The following is a 14,476-nucleotide window of genomic DNA, read 5'->3' as shown; positions in this document are numbered from 1 at the left end:
CTAATCAGAAAGACTATGCAGAATAGCAGAAACAATAAACAGTCTTAAGATGGCGCTAGAGAGAGTTTTGACCCTACCCATACATTTTATGGACAACCCAATGGATTTCATATTTCTATGATGGCACTACAAGGTCACTATCAGATTCCTTTATAGGATCCTATAGCACGATAGCCTATGATCTGCTTATCATCAGTTGGCCCTTTTCACCACAAGGCGCTGTGCAAAGTGGATCGCCCCTTTAAAGGGTGTTTGTCATTTTAACAAACTTCACTGTCAATGTGAATTTTTGATTGGTGAAAGAAGCGTTGCGTCCTGGTGTTCTTCAGCGTTGGGACACGTGTAGCGGCAGTGAAGGTGGCCAGGACAGGAAAGTAGACAATTGAGTAAAAATGTAGCTGTCAATTAAAACAAATGCCACCCCCCCAGTTTATTCCATGAGGCACTGCCTGAGCCCATCGCGGCTGCCACTTGGTCGGACAATGTGTGTCCCTCAAAATGTTTTGGCGCGTCACCTTTGACACACGTGTCGTAGGCTCACCCTCTCTGTTCTAGTCCATGGCGGGATTGTGGTAATGGTTAGAACAAGTGCATGGGGTAAGAATCACCTTCCTACTAGGAACAGGCACAAGCTGGTAATCACATAAGAGATTACAATTCCGATCCATAATTCTTTGCTGAAAGGATTTAGGAAGCCAAAAAGGTAAGACCCCGCAGAAGATGACTCCTTCTTGAGAAGTATGCTGATCCCGGTCTGCAGAAAGGGTTTGGTGAAAGAGATTACATTCTCGCGTACTTTTGTAATGGTCAAAGGAGCCACCGCCAAGTCCGCTTCCTGGAAGACATGAAATATTTCATTAATGGGTTGGTTAGGATAGTCATTTGAGGCTGAAGCTTCCCATTGCATAAAAGTGTTTGAGATCATGGACATCACCCTAGTGGTGGTGGATGTTTGGTGTTTGGTCACGGAGGAAAATGGTGAGGAATTTGGTGTGGAATTTCAGCGCTGAAACACCAAATTCCTCACCCTTAGTGGACCTTTAGTGGTAGCAAAGTAGCGATAAGTTCTCTCAAGACAACCCTGCCCAAATTCAGAAGAATTCAGAGAATTCAGAAGATCTTCACTGGACATCGCTTTAAAGCTGCAACTCTAAAGTTATCCACGTTGACATTGGAGATCGAACGGCCATAAGTACTTACCTTCCTAATAATCTCTCCAACCATCCCATTCCAATCTCCATTCTGGTCTTTGGACCCGTACCGACCATCTTTCACTACATGTAATGTATAGTTAAACTCCAAAGCTTGAGAAAGTTCAGACAGAAGGTCCACACAGTATCCTTCCAATTCACCCGAGTTCGTCATCATAGCAAAGGGCTGTTCCTATAAAAGAATGGTTGAGAATACTCCAGTGTAATAGATGGATCGTATCAGGAAACAAAGCCAACGTTATCGAATACTTACCAGAATGGTGGTGACCGTCACAGTTTTGGGAATTTGACGCTTTGTTCTTCCCTATGAATAAAAATGTAGTATTGAAATAATATTTATCAAATTTCAATCTACATGATACCATGACCCAATGAATTGTTGGATTGAGCCTTGGTAATGAATACAAAATCCCCTAAAGAGCTGAAGAGTCTCCTGGCCGACGTCTGGTCTCTAGTAGTTTATAGTGTCTCATTGGAGGTCTGTATTTATTGGAGAGTCTGGATTATTTAGGGCAAGTCTGTAGGCTGTATTTATTTAAGGGGTCTATAGTTATATAAGGGGTTTGTATAAATTTATATTAAGGTCCATTAATAAGTGCTGCACCACTGATTCCAGTACAGTTGAGTTGTTTCTCCAGTCTCCACCAGCAATCATTTGAGTTACTTTCAGCAATGTCCCCTTAATAGTAGGGATCTTAGTTAGCATATTGGGTGCTGAAACTAAAGCCCCTTGCAGACGACCGTGCGAAAGGTCATTGTGCTATTAAGGGTTTTTCCCGAATAGCACACTGACCCATTCATTTCTATGGGCCCATGCACATGACTATGAATTACATGGACAGTCCGGGCTGCAAAATATGGAACAGTCCGATTTTGCGCCGTACTTCCGTGGATACTATTCATCCTTGCTCCGCCCGTGCAGTGTCTGTGCCATTCATTCACACACTGTTGTGTGCAACCAGGCTAACAGCAAGGATTGCTCAGGAATGGTGGGGTTAGAGAAAAAAAATCCAAAAAGCCACACCCATTGAAAAATTCAAAATATTAGAGTTGACAAAGGTATTAAAACATAATTAATAAGGAGTCTTTATCAGTTTAGGGGTTGCACTGACTTTGCTTCCCTTATGTTGGCAAGTACTTGGATATTGGATACTCAATATATATATATATATATATATACAGTATATATATATCTTGATCCTACATTTCAGATAACCATCCATATACTTGTTTGGAAATCTATAGTAGAGGAAGAATAATGATCCTCGGTTATCGGCTTAAAAATACATAGGAAACATGGACCTTCTATACAGGCAAGAACCTTAAAGGGATTCTACCATTAAACTACTTTTTTTTCTAATTACCACGCCGGAATAGCCTTAAGAAAGGCTATTCGTCTCCTACCTTTAGACGTGGTCTCCGCCGCGCCGTTCCGTAGAAATACCGGTTTTAACCGGTATGCAAATGAGCTCTCCGCAGCAATGAGGGCGGGCCCCAGCGCTGAAAGGCCGATGAGCGCGTCCCCATTGCTGCCCGAGAGCTCTTTCTTGCGACGCCTCCTTGTTCTGCAGCAACTCCGCCTCTTCTGGCTTCTCTTGCTCTTGTAGTTCTATACAGGAGCATAGAGAGGCCACCCCAAAATGACCGCCGGCCGGCTCCTGTATTGAAATGCAAGAGCGGCTACCCAAAAATGGCCGCTTTTTGGGTAGCCGCTCTTGCAGTTCAATACAGGAGCCGGCCGGCGGCCATTTTGGGGTAACCGCTCTTGCAGTTCAATAGAGGAGCTGGCCGGCGGCCATTTTGGGGTGGCCTCTCTATGCTTCTGTATAGAACTACAAGAGCAAGAGAAGCCAGAAGAGGCGGAGTTGCTGCAGAACAAGGAGGCGTCGCAAGAAAGAGCTCTCGGGCAGCAATGGGGACGCGCTCATCGGTGTTTCAGCACTGGGTCCCGCCCTCATTGCTGCGGAGAGCTCATTTGCATACCGGTTAAAACCGGTATTTTTACGGAACGGCGCGGCGGAGACCACGTCTAAAGGTAGGAGACGAATAGCCTTTCTTAAGGCTATTCCGACGTGGTAATTAGAAAAAAAAAGTAGTTTAATGGTAGAATCCCTTTAAAATCCTGTTAGCAGACATTGCTATATGGAAGATAAGACGTGGTTGTCGCTGCCATATGGAAGACACGTTGCAAGTGTCTCAGCTTTTTTTGCATTCTTTGTCACCATGGAAACAGTTGTTGCTATGCTCCATTTTTTTCTCTGCTTCCAGATGTTGTTACCTTTAAGTGAAATCCATCTGGTTCTTCGGCACCTTAAAGAAGACAACATGTTGATATAAGTATTACGTAACTTCTTGGAGTAAATTCCTGTTAAACATAACCAACATGTAAGATTAGTCACATTCATTAGAAAAGCGTATGACTTGGCGTTCTCGCGGAACACTAAGAACATTCTCTGGGGACCTCAACAAGGCTCGGAGAAAGTTCTGACCGCTGAAGAAAGACATCGCTGTCTTCAGAATCTTGATGCCCTTTAAATAACATCAACATATAATTACAGGCAAAAAAACCAAAACCTAAGGAATGGTTTGTCCGGCTCTGCCCCTTCTTCTTGAGATTCTTTATTTTTGTCTACATAATCCTTGGCAAGACTTGGAAGAGTTGTAAAACAAGCCGGGCTGTTTTCCTCCTCTCAGCTTGAGTTGACTGCTCCGAGAAAGCATCGTCTTGTTACCTTTTCAAAGCTTCTCTTACATAAAAGTTCCTTTCAAGTCAAGCTGAAGAGCTGCTCGAGAATATTCCAAGAAAACGAGTATATCTATTGATGCTGTCAGATGCCCCAGCGCCTCACAGTATGAGGCTGGCAAAACCTTGATGTGGTCTTTATTCCAGCTGTCGTCCTCTAAGGAGCCATAAATAATTGGGAGTTGGTATAAAATAGCCCTGTGCTGCGAACCATTACGGAGCAGCGAGCTTCCACCCCGGTGTAATTGCTCATTTGCTATTGCCATGACAGATATTTACATGCAGATAACACCTGAAGGAATACTTGGCGATGTAAGCCTTGGGTACCCAAGATTTTCTTTAGTAAGAGATTTTTCTTCCCAGGCTGTATCTTCTACTTAAAGGGATTCTACCATTAAAAAACTATTATTTCTAGGTAACACATCAGAATAGCCTTTAGAAAGGCTATTCGTCTCTTACCTTTGGAAGTGATCTCCGCCGCGCCGTTCGTTCGAAATACCGGTTTGTACCGGTATGCTAATTAGTTCTTTCGCAGCGATGGGGGCGTCCCCCAGCGCAGGAGATGCGATGGGGGCGTCCCTATTGCTGCTCGAAAACTGACTGCATCGCCGCTTCTATGTTCTTCTGTATCCTCCCCTTCCTTCTTCAGCTTGATGTCGGACGCCTGCGCAGTACGCTCTGTTCGGCGAAGACTTCGAGGAACGTACTGCGCATGCGCGAAGTTGTGGTGTCGGGCCTATGGCCGCGGGCATGCGCAGTACATTCGGCAAAGTTCGCCGAACAGAGCGTACTGCGCAGGCGTCCGACATCAAGCTGAAGAAGGAAGGGGAGAATACAGAAGAACATAGAAGCGGCGATGCAGTCGGTTTTCGAGCAGCAATGGGGACGCCCCCATCGCATCTCCTGCGCTGGGGGACGCCCCCATCTCTGCGAGAGAACTAATTAGCATACCGGTACAAACCGGTATTTCGAACGAACGGCGCGGCGGAGAGCACTTCCAAAGGTAGGAGGCGAATAGCCTTTCTAAAGGCTATTCCGACGTTTTACCTAGAAAAAATAGTTTTTTAATGGTAGAATCCCTTTAAATGAAAGGAACCCAAAGAGTGATAATTGGTTTGCCAGGTTCAGTTTTGTATGTGGACTACTATATGGGTCTAAAGTTAACCTTAAGTTCTAATCCAAGTAGCCACAGAGGCATAACTTAAAGAATCACTCCAAGAATTTTTTTCCAAATAATACAAATTCACCAGGAATATTCTAACTGTATAATTTGTTTCATCTCGGCTCAATTGCATCAATAAATCTTTCTATATATGATCCCTGTCTGACAACCTGTCCAAAATTTGCTCTCCTGTGTAGACAGGATGCCAGTCTCCCTGTGTGGTTGACTTCCTGTGAACTAATAAACTATTAACTATCAGCACCTATCAAATATCTCCTGCCAGTGATGGCAAACCTGCTACACCATGTATAAAGAACTACTGAAGATATAAATCCGCCCTATTTGAAGGAGCATTGGCGCATTGACATAATAGGTAAGCGCTAACAATAGCTGCAGAGTAACTTGTCTGACTTATATGGTGTGTACTGTGTGCAGAATCTCCAGTGTATTTCTATGAGATGCAGCTTTACACTTCTCTCTCCTGCCTCCTGCTTGATAGAACAGGTAGGGAGAAACCTATCAAAAGCAGGAGGCAGGGAAGACATCACATGAGGCTCTGCAGTGTTGGGACAGAAGTTTTTCATCACTTAACTATCACCCCTATGCAGGGGTGAACCTAGCCTTTTTGCTGCCTGAGGCGGACGACAGAAAGCCCCCCCCACCACAACCCACTGCCCCCCCCCCTCCCCGGCAAAAAGGCTAGGTTCACCCCTGACTTTACACAGCATGTAGTCCACAAATTGTTTCAATTTTTGGACTCCACACTGTGTAGTGATTAACCCCCTCCTCCCACCAGTGTCCATTTACCTGCAGCTCCCCGTTCTTTTTGGTCCGGTCTTCAGAGCGCCCCCGCGTAGGACGCAGGTGCGGGCCTGATTACGTGGCCACGTCACCTGGCGTGTGGGAAGGAGGGGGCAGAGCGGAGGGGGCGTGGCAGGCGGCGTTAGCAGGTTAGTTAGGTTCCTATATCACTAGTGTCTATATATGTAGCAGAGGATTACAGGGCCCCTTTAGGAGCCAGGATCCTGATATACCCCATATGCTTGTATACCAAGAGCTAACAATAGGGTAACAAACTCAACGCTAATATAAAGAGAACTGTAAAGTGTCCGTGTATACTTGTCTATAGTCTCAGTAACCAGGTGACTAAAGATCGCTATTATGGACGCTACGAAGAATTAAGTATGGTGTCCATGGTTACAGCAGGAAGATCAGCTCCGGTCTAATATGTGAAGAGAAGGGGATCATTTGCGAGAATGTGGACAGAAGACCTTTTATGCCGACATGCCTATAATAGCAGCCACAATATGGTGTGAGATCTTGGTTAATGCTCAGCTTGAGGTATGGTAATAATGTAATCCATAGAATGGGGAATTCTATAACGGGTGGGTGTAACATAAAGACTACATTGTAACCCTTATAGAAAGACATATTTGTGTTGCGGTCAATTGGATCCAGATGACTGTTACACAATATCAGTCTATAGGGAACACGGGTCATGAACTATGTGGTTTTGTTTTTGCTGTAATGTGAACTATGTCTTTATATAAGAATTTCCTTCCACATAAACTAAGAATAAAACATATGGGTCGGGTTTATTTTATGCAGTGGCTATATAGACTTAAGTAAATTATTTACATTGATGTAACTATGGCAGGAGACAGTCACCATCTGTCCGACAGCATTCTGGTATAAAGGAGCTATTACTTTAGTAAGAAAGATATGGGACATTATCCTGAGCACCATCATACAGTACCATTAGATAGTCCAATAGATGCACCGTTACCTTGAAAAAGGTACAAATAGTGTTGGACGAATTAGTTCGCAACGAACCAGAATCCCCTAGTCCTACATCTATTATACTCTGGGGTCTGACAAGTCCCCAGAGTATGATAATTTCATGTCCGGTTCTATCTGAACAAGTTCAGACCAAAGCGGAGGATCGCTTCGTCTGAGCACCAGATGAAACAAATCTTCAGAGGTTCGCCCATATTGATATCTTGCTACAAAGAGTGGAAGGAGTAGATGGTGAGCTTTAACTATCACCTATTGTAAATGGTGGATCCAATAATATCTAGATATACTGTATATATAGGTGATAACTTTCATTGTAATCCTGCTTGAACTGCTGAAAACTGATCTCTACAGAACAGGAAGGATTATTCTAAGCGCTTACATCACATTCGGTACATTACCATACATGACAGTTCTAGTTATGTTACATGTACATTCTTCTGCCTCTAAGGGCCCGTTCACACGTGGGCAAAGGGGCGGATTTTGACAGCGGATTTCGCTTCAAAATCCGCCCCTTTACAATGGTGGTCTATGCAGACCGCCGGGCTTCTTTATTCCGCTACCGGCGGGCTGCTGCTAGCGGAGAAAAGAAGCGACATGCCCTTTCTTCAGGCGGAAGCCGCGGCGCGCTGGACCGCGGCTTCTGCCTTGCGGCAGCACCCTCCTATGTCGGCTCATTCATTTGAGCCGACATAGGAGGGGAAAGCCGCGACCGCGATGGTTGCGGCAGGCGGGTTTTGACCAGAGTGAGCCGCGGCTCTCTCTGTGTCAAAACCCGCGCGGACGGTTCACATGTGAACTGACCCTAATAGGTCTAAATTGTCTAAGGGCTAGTTCACACGAGGCACAGAATGACGTATTTTGGTCCTGATTTTGATGCGGGAAGCAGCATCAGAATTGGACCAAAATGCACCTGCCACGACTGTCGCAGCTTCCCCCCTGGAATAGGCTAAAATGAATGGGCCTAGTCTGGAGGGTGCTGTCGCGAGGCGGACGCTGGAGCCACGGAATCCGCCTGAAGAAAGGACAGCTCATTTCGCTTTTCCATGAGCCGGAACATACTGCTTATGGAAAAAAGGAAGGTAGCGGTCTACATAGACCTCCATTGTGAGGGGGCCCATTCTGAGGTGGATTCGGCGTCAGAATCCGCCCCCTCTTGCCCTTGGAACTGATTACATACAATGTATCATTTTGGCGCCCTATAATTACTATGATGGTTGACCCCATGTGAATGGTGTATGTCTAGTACCATATTGAATTGTCTATAATATATGATATAATATATGTACCATCAATCATTTCTCACTTTTTTCCATTAAGCTGCTATTCCATAACAGGAGATATAAAGGTAATTTCAACATTTCCGAAATTCTTAAAATTTTTCGGAAAGGAATACACATTGACAGCATAGCCCCCAGCTACTCAGCGACGACGTCTCCCTTGTGCTTGACAACAATAGTGATAATGAAGGCACTTAGCAGTCGGAGTGTTCATTTACATAAACTATTCCACTGACCTGTGTCCTCCATCCACAGGATGACAAGTGTGAAAGCCAGCACCAGGGATTTCTTCATGGTTGTTACTGCGAAACATAAAGAAAAGCAGATATTCCAATTACGTTCACTTTCCAAAACCGTTGCTTTCTGTTGCCAAGGATATGTTATTTTACTCCTGTTACTAGGGTTTTCGCTCTTGTTTGTCATCCAATAATTAGCAGCTCCTGGATTCAATCACTATCGGAGGCGCGTACGCACGATGTAGACTGCGCAAATCAAAGGTGTGCACTTCGTAATAAAGTTGGGACATTTTACATCAGTCTATAAGTTAAGGTTAAAACGCCAGTAGAGATGAGCGAGTAGTACTCGATCGAGTAGGTATTCGATCAAATATTACGGTATTCGAAATACTCGTACTCGATCAAGTACCACTCGCTGTTCGAATGTAAAAGTTCGATGCAGAACCAGCATTGATTGGCCGAATGCTATGCAGTCGGCCAATCAGCGCTGGTTCTTCTCCTACCTTTAGAAGTCTTCTCCGTGCAGCTTCCCCGCGGCGTCTTCCAGCTCTTCATTCACTCTGCCAGGCATCGGGCCTGGGCGGAGCCGACTGCGCATGTCCACTTGTAGTGCGGGCATGCGCAGTCAGCTCTGCCCAGGCCCGATACCTGGCAGAGTGAATGAAGAGTCAAAAGACGCCGTGGGGACGTTGCAGCGGCGGACCCAGCCCGACCCTCACTTGTGGACTTGGTAAGTATAATTTGATCGAACGTTGCCTACCCCTGAAACAAGCATTTTCCCCCCCTAGACTATAATAGGGTTCGATATTCGATTTGAGTAGTCGAATATTGAGGGGCTACTCGAAACGAATATCGAACCTCCAACATTTTACTGTTCGCTCATCTCTAAACGCCAGTCTTAATAAATTCTAGTCCCCAAATGGGTGAAAAGTAAGAGAAATTATTGAAGCCAATAAGGGGCCCAATGTTTTGGGCAACATTCATCATTACAGACATCCATCAGAAGTGCAATGTTTTGAGAATGTAGGGTGCCATGGGTTCATGGAGACACAATGAATTCCAAATTTTAATTGCAGACAGAATGAATATCTTCATCTTCTCCAGCCAACCATGAAGTTGTTGCTGGAATGGCTTCCTATTGATGTGAAGCTTTGAGAAATACAGTAATGGCAATGGTCATCATAAGATGCTGGAGTACACAATGACTTAAGGAGGAACTAAATTTATGGATCTCGCTGATCAACATTGTTATCATTTTATGTAGTGATAACATACATGTAAGGTTTGGTTTCCCGTGGCTGTGATATGTCCACAACTCCAAGGTCCACATGGTTCTAATAAACTTATGTTACGTTCAGGAGAACTTCTTGGATCTGGGTGTTGCAGCTATAATGCAAAACCTAAAATGTGTTCAGGTCTTATTCTGAAGTAATACATTGAGGGTTTATCTTTAGGAAAGGCTATCATTACTTGGGTCTTGACTCCTGAAGGTTGGAGCCTACCCAGTCAGGCTAAAAATAAAGTGTCCTTACATTCTGGTGATAGTGGGGGTTGACTCCAACAGTACAAATATTCATGACCTATCCTAAGGAGAGCATATACATTTACATCCATAAAACCCCTTTAGGCTAAAGCCCCACGTTGCGGAAACACAGCTTTTTTAGTTGCAGATTTTGATGCGGTTTTTTGAGTGGGTTGAGCAAAAGGTAGAAGTATAAGAATTTCCTATATATTCCCCAATTCTTTTTCAGCCATTCTTGGCTTTGGCTCAAAAAAACGCAACAAAATCTGGAACAAAAAATCTGCATTTCCGCAACGTGGGGCCTCAGCCTTAGGCAAAGGGTCCACGTTGTGGTAACACAGCATTGTGACTGGCACTGCTTGAAAAGGAATGGAAAATGTAAATTAAGTATAGACATTTCCCTTCTATTAACTTCACTCCTGACTTTGGCTAAAAAAAAAACCCACAGCAAAATCTGCCACAAAAAATGCTGCTTTTCTCCAACATTGGGCCATAGCCTTAGTTAGGAAGAATGTAGGCTAAAGTTAAAAAAGACTGTCCCAATAAGTTAAAGGGATCCTATCATTAAAACTCTTTTTTTCCCTCCCTAACACGTCGGAATAGCCTTAAGAAAAGCTATTCTTCTCCTACCTTTTGATGTCTTCTCCGCGCCACCATTCGCTTGAAATCCCAGTTTTCGTCAGTATGCAAATGAGTTCTCTCTCCTGTAGTTCTATGGATTACAGAGTGTACTGCGCCTGCTCGCGTAAGCGGCCACAAAAAAATGGCCGTCCGCATGTGAAGTTGGCTCTACCCAAGGCCCTGCTGGCAGAGCCGACTTGCGCATGCGTTGAATTTTGACCCTCCACGTGCTGTAAGAAGAAGCCGTTGCTGAAGAAGATGGAGGCGGCGCTGGAGAGAGTTCTCTCGCAGCATTGGGGACGCCACCAGTGCTGTTTGAGCTCTGGTGCCCGCCCCCAGTGCTGCAAGAGAACTCATTTGCATACTGACGAAAACCGGGATTTCAAGTGAACGGCGGCGCAGAGAAGACATCGAAAAGTAGGAGAAGAATAGCCTTTCTTAAGGCTATTCTGACGTGTTAGTGAGAAAAAAAAAGAGTTTTAATGATACGATCCCTTTAAAATGAATGTTCTTGTGACTCTTTGGGGTTGTATAATACTCATATAACACATCTGTTCCTCCTTGAAGATCTTTATTTCAGTTGTATATACACAAACCTGTTGCCCCAGGTTGCCCAGCCTGGGGAAAAAATTCCAAGTCTGCAACAGAACTTTTCTATGCAGTTTACACCCTGTGTAGATGTCTACTTATAGTGATTTATGGGGTGGCTCAGTAGTAGCCTTGCAGCGCTTGAGTCCTGTTTTTCGAATCCCGCCAAGGACAACATCTGCAAGGGGTTTGTATGTTCTCCCTGTGTTTCCGTGGGTTTCCTTCGGGTACTCCGCTTTCCTCCCACACTCCAAGGACATACTGATAGGGAGTGTAGATTATTAGCCCTATATGGGACAATGACTGCCAATGTCATTAAAGCGCTGCGGAATATGATGGCGCTATACAAGTAACCATAATAAATATAACATTTTAGGATGGGGGTAAAAAATTAAAGTGTAAGCCACAAATTAGGATTGTATATACTGTAAACGTACATGGCGACCTATAGTAGAATTAGTTAAGGGGATATCGTCACTCCATAGAGAGAGACCACCATTTAGGTGTGTGGAGTCTTATTAAGCCATGAGCGCTCCACTGCAAAGGAACATGGGAAGAATATGCAAATCCGACTTCCATGATGTAATTAGGATGCCAGTGCCTCAAGTATGCACACCAATAGAGGGCGCTGACTGAGAATGTGCAAGTCTATCTTCCATGATGTAATTAGGAAGACAGAGTCTCAGTCAAGCAAGCCTATAGAGGGCGCTCCCTTTAACATCATGCCGACCTTCTCAGAGGCCTTTGTTTGCAATGATGTTGGTATAATTAGAGATGAGCGAATGGTAAAATGTTCAAGATTTGATATTCGTTTCGAGTAGCCGCTCAATATTCGACTACTCGAATCGAACCCTATTATAGTCTATGGAAAATGCTCGTTTCAGGGGTAGGCAACATTCGATCAAATTATACTTACCAAGTCCACGAGTGAGGGTCGGGCTGGATCCTCCGAGCAGTCTTCTCCATGCAGCGTCCCCGTGGCATCTTCCGGCTCTGAATTCACTCTGCCAGGCATCGTTCCTGGGCAGAGCCGACTGCGCATGTCCGCACTACAAGCGGACATGCGCAGTCGGCTCCGCCCAGGCCCGATGCCTTGCAGAGTGAATTCAGAGCCGGAAGACACCGCGGGGACGCTGCACGGAGAAGACTTCTAAAGGTACGAGAAGAACCAGCGTTGGTTGGCCGACTGTATAGCATTCGGCCAATCAATGCTGGTTTGTATCGAACTTTTCCATTCGAATAGCGAGTGGTACTCGTTCAAGTATGAGTATTTCGAATACCGTAGTATTCGATCGAATACCTACTCAATCGAGTACTACTCGCTCATCTCTAGGTATAATCCCAACATCATTGCAAACAAAGGCCTCTGAGAAGGTCGGCATGATGTTAAAGGGAGCGCCCTCTATAGGCTTGCTTGACTGAGACTCTGTCTTCCTAATTACATCATGGAAGTCAGATTTGCATGTTCTTTCTATAGTAGAATTAGTAATGGTAGTGAATCAAGACAAAACCAGAGCTTGATAATATCTCCCATAATATTCATTAGTTGCCTTGTGTTACATACCTTATTAGCGTCCCAATAAATCACATATTTGATTGACAACCTGACAAAATAATTGTACATTTAGTACACTAGTAATAACATCCACACATCCGACTGAGTTGCTTTTGGAGAGCAGAAGATACATTTTCTCCAATTTCCAGATCTAATTGATAGTACAAGTCAGATGTAGCTCTGGACATTAGTCAAATAAGCAAATCCATGTTTCCATAACACGGCGGACATATGTCCTAAGATAAGATTTGGCAGTTATCTGCGAAACATATTTCATTAGCTATACACAGATCCCACAGAAAGGCTTCAATATGGGGCCATCCGATGGCTGTCAATGCCTTTGCTTACATAACATCCCAATGGATGGAAAAGCCGGCCTGGAAGAAACCTTTACGGGATGAAAACGATCAAATAAAAAAGAATATTGAATAAGTACAATGTGGTTGAAATAATCCGAACACAAGGGAACGGTTCTGGCTGGGAACAAGGAGCCCTTCAGAAAAATATTCACATCTTGTGTAACATACCTGACCTGCTTTGCTATGGGTGGGGGAATTTTGGAGCTTGTCCAGCAACTCGTATAGTTGTAAATTTTACAAGGAACATGCAAGGAAAATTTATACTTAGGGCTTATTCACAAATGGAAAACAGCCGTGTCATATCTGGATTTTTGAAATGGTCATCAGAATGGGGCAAATGTAAGACTGGAGTATCATACGTCCATAGTGCATTCCAGTATATACCCCAGGCAAGCAACACAAACACACCTGACTAGAGATGGGTGAACCGACTTGTACTGAGCCAATGGCCGCTGCATTATACTTGATGATCAATTCAAACCCCATAGTATAATAGGTGGAGGCCCAGGAGAGGTGAAAAAAACAAAACAAAAACCATGCTTATTTTCTTTTTGGGCCTCCTCGCGGTGTCCGGCCCTCTCCTGGTAACATGGCTCAGGGGGTCACTGCTAAGGCCTGTGACTGGGCCACCGGCATTCACATGGGTACACCTACCATCATGAGATATTTGGTGTGCCCATGTCAACCCTGAGGCCTAATAACAGGCCTCAGCGTTAACTCTGAGCACCAACGAGGCAGAAAGACCATGCTGGAGGCCGTGGGGAGGCCCAAAAGAGTTCAGAGAAGATGAGTATGAGTGTTTTTCAATTTTTACACCTCCCACTGGGCTTTCACCCGTTATACGCTGGGGTATGAAGAGACCCCACAGTATAGTAATGTCACTTTCACATTGACATATCTTGGGCTGTATTTGCCTTAGACAGCTAGGAATTAGATAGGTAAGTTCCTACCCTGTTTCCCCGAAAATAAGACATCCCCCCTTCACCTCCTGGACCACCTACAACCGGCAGTCATGTTGGCGCTCCGCTAAGGAAGCGCCGGCATGACTGCCGATTGTCCCCGCTCCAGATGCTGCATAAGACATCCCCCGAAAATAACACGGGTCATATATTTCGGAAGAGAATTTAATATAAGACACTGTCTTATTTTCGGGGAAACAGGGTAGGAGCCCTGACAGTGTTCTACAATGTGTTTCAAGCCAATTTAAGGTGTGGTTCATACTAAATTTGTTTAACCTGACAACAAGTCATGGACCCGAACCACCAAAATCTGAAACAAAACAAATCCTGAGAGGTTCGCCCATTTGTACACCTGACCATTCACATACATTGCTACAGTTCTGATATCCATGTGACAATTATATGCACTTTTGGAAGTGGAGAGGTATTAGTATGGGCACCTTGAC

The 14,476-nt window shown here is 44.5% G+C and overlaps 1 protein-coding gene across 1 annotated transcript in view; it reads right to left on the bottom strand.

Moving 5' to 3' along the window:
• The window catches only part of LOC142210470 (putative glutamate receptor), a 31,663-nt gene that overhangs the window by 10,695 nt on the left and 6,492 nt on the right, over positions 1 to 14,476 (bottom strand). The window contains exons 2-6 of the mRNA XM_075279632.1: positions 8,427 to 8,492; positions 3,490 to 3,521; positions 1,465 to 1,515; positions 1,201 to 1,383; positions 609 to 835 (exon numbers count right to left, since the gene is read on the bottom strand). Coding sequence (XP_075135733.1) covers positions 609 to 835; positions 1,201 to 1,383; positions 1,465 to 1,515; positions 3,490 to 3,521; positions 8,427 to 8,484 — 551 coding nt within the window. The 5' untranslated portion in view covers positions 8,485 to 8,492. The remainder of the gene's footprint in view (positions 1 to 608; positions 836 to 1,200; positions 1,384 to 1,464; positions 1,516 to 3,489; positions 3,522 to 8,426; positions 8,493 to 14,476) is intronic.

This window comes from Leptodactylus fuscus, chromosome 6, assembly GCF_031893055.1.
Source record: "Leptodactylus fuscus isolate aLepFus1 chromosome 6, aLepFus1.hap2, whole genome shotgun sequence".
Lineage (NCBI taxonomy): Eukaryota > Metazoa > Chordata > Amphibia > Anura > Leptodactylidae > Leptodactylus > Leptodactylus fuscus.
The sequence above is the reverse complement of the archived record's forward strand: the minus strand, read 5'-3'. Positions and strand labels throughout refer to the sequence as shown.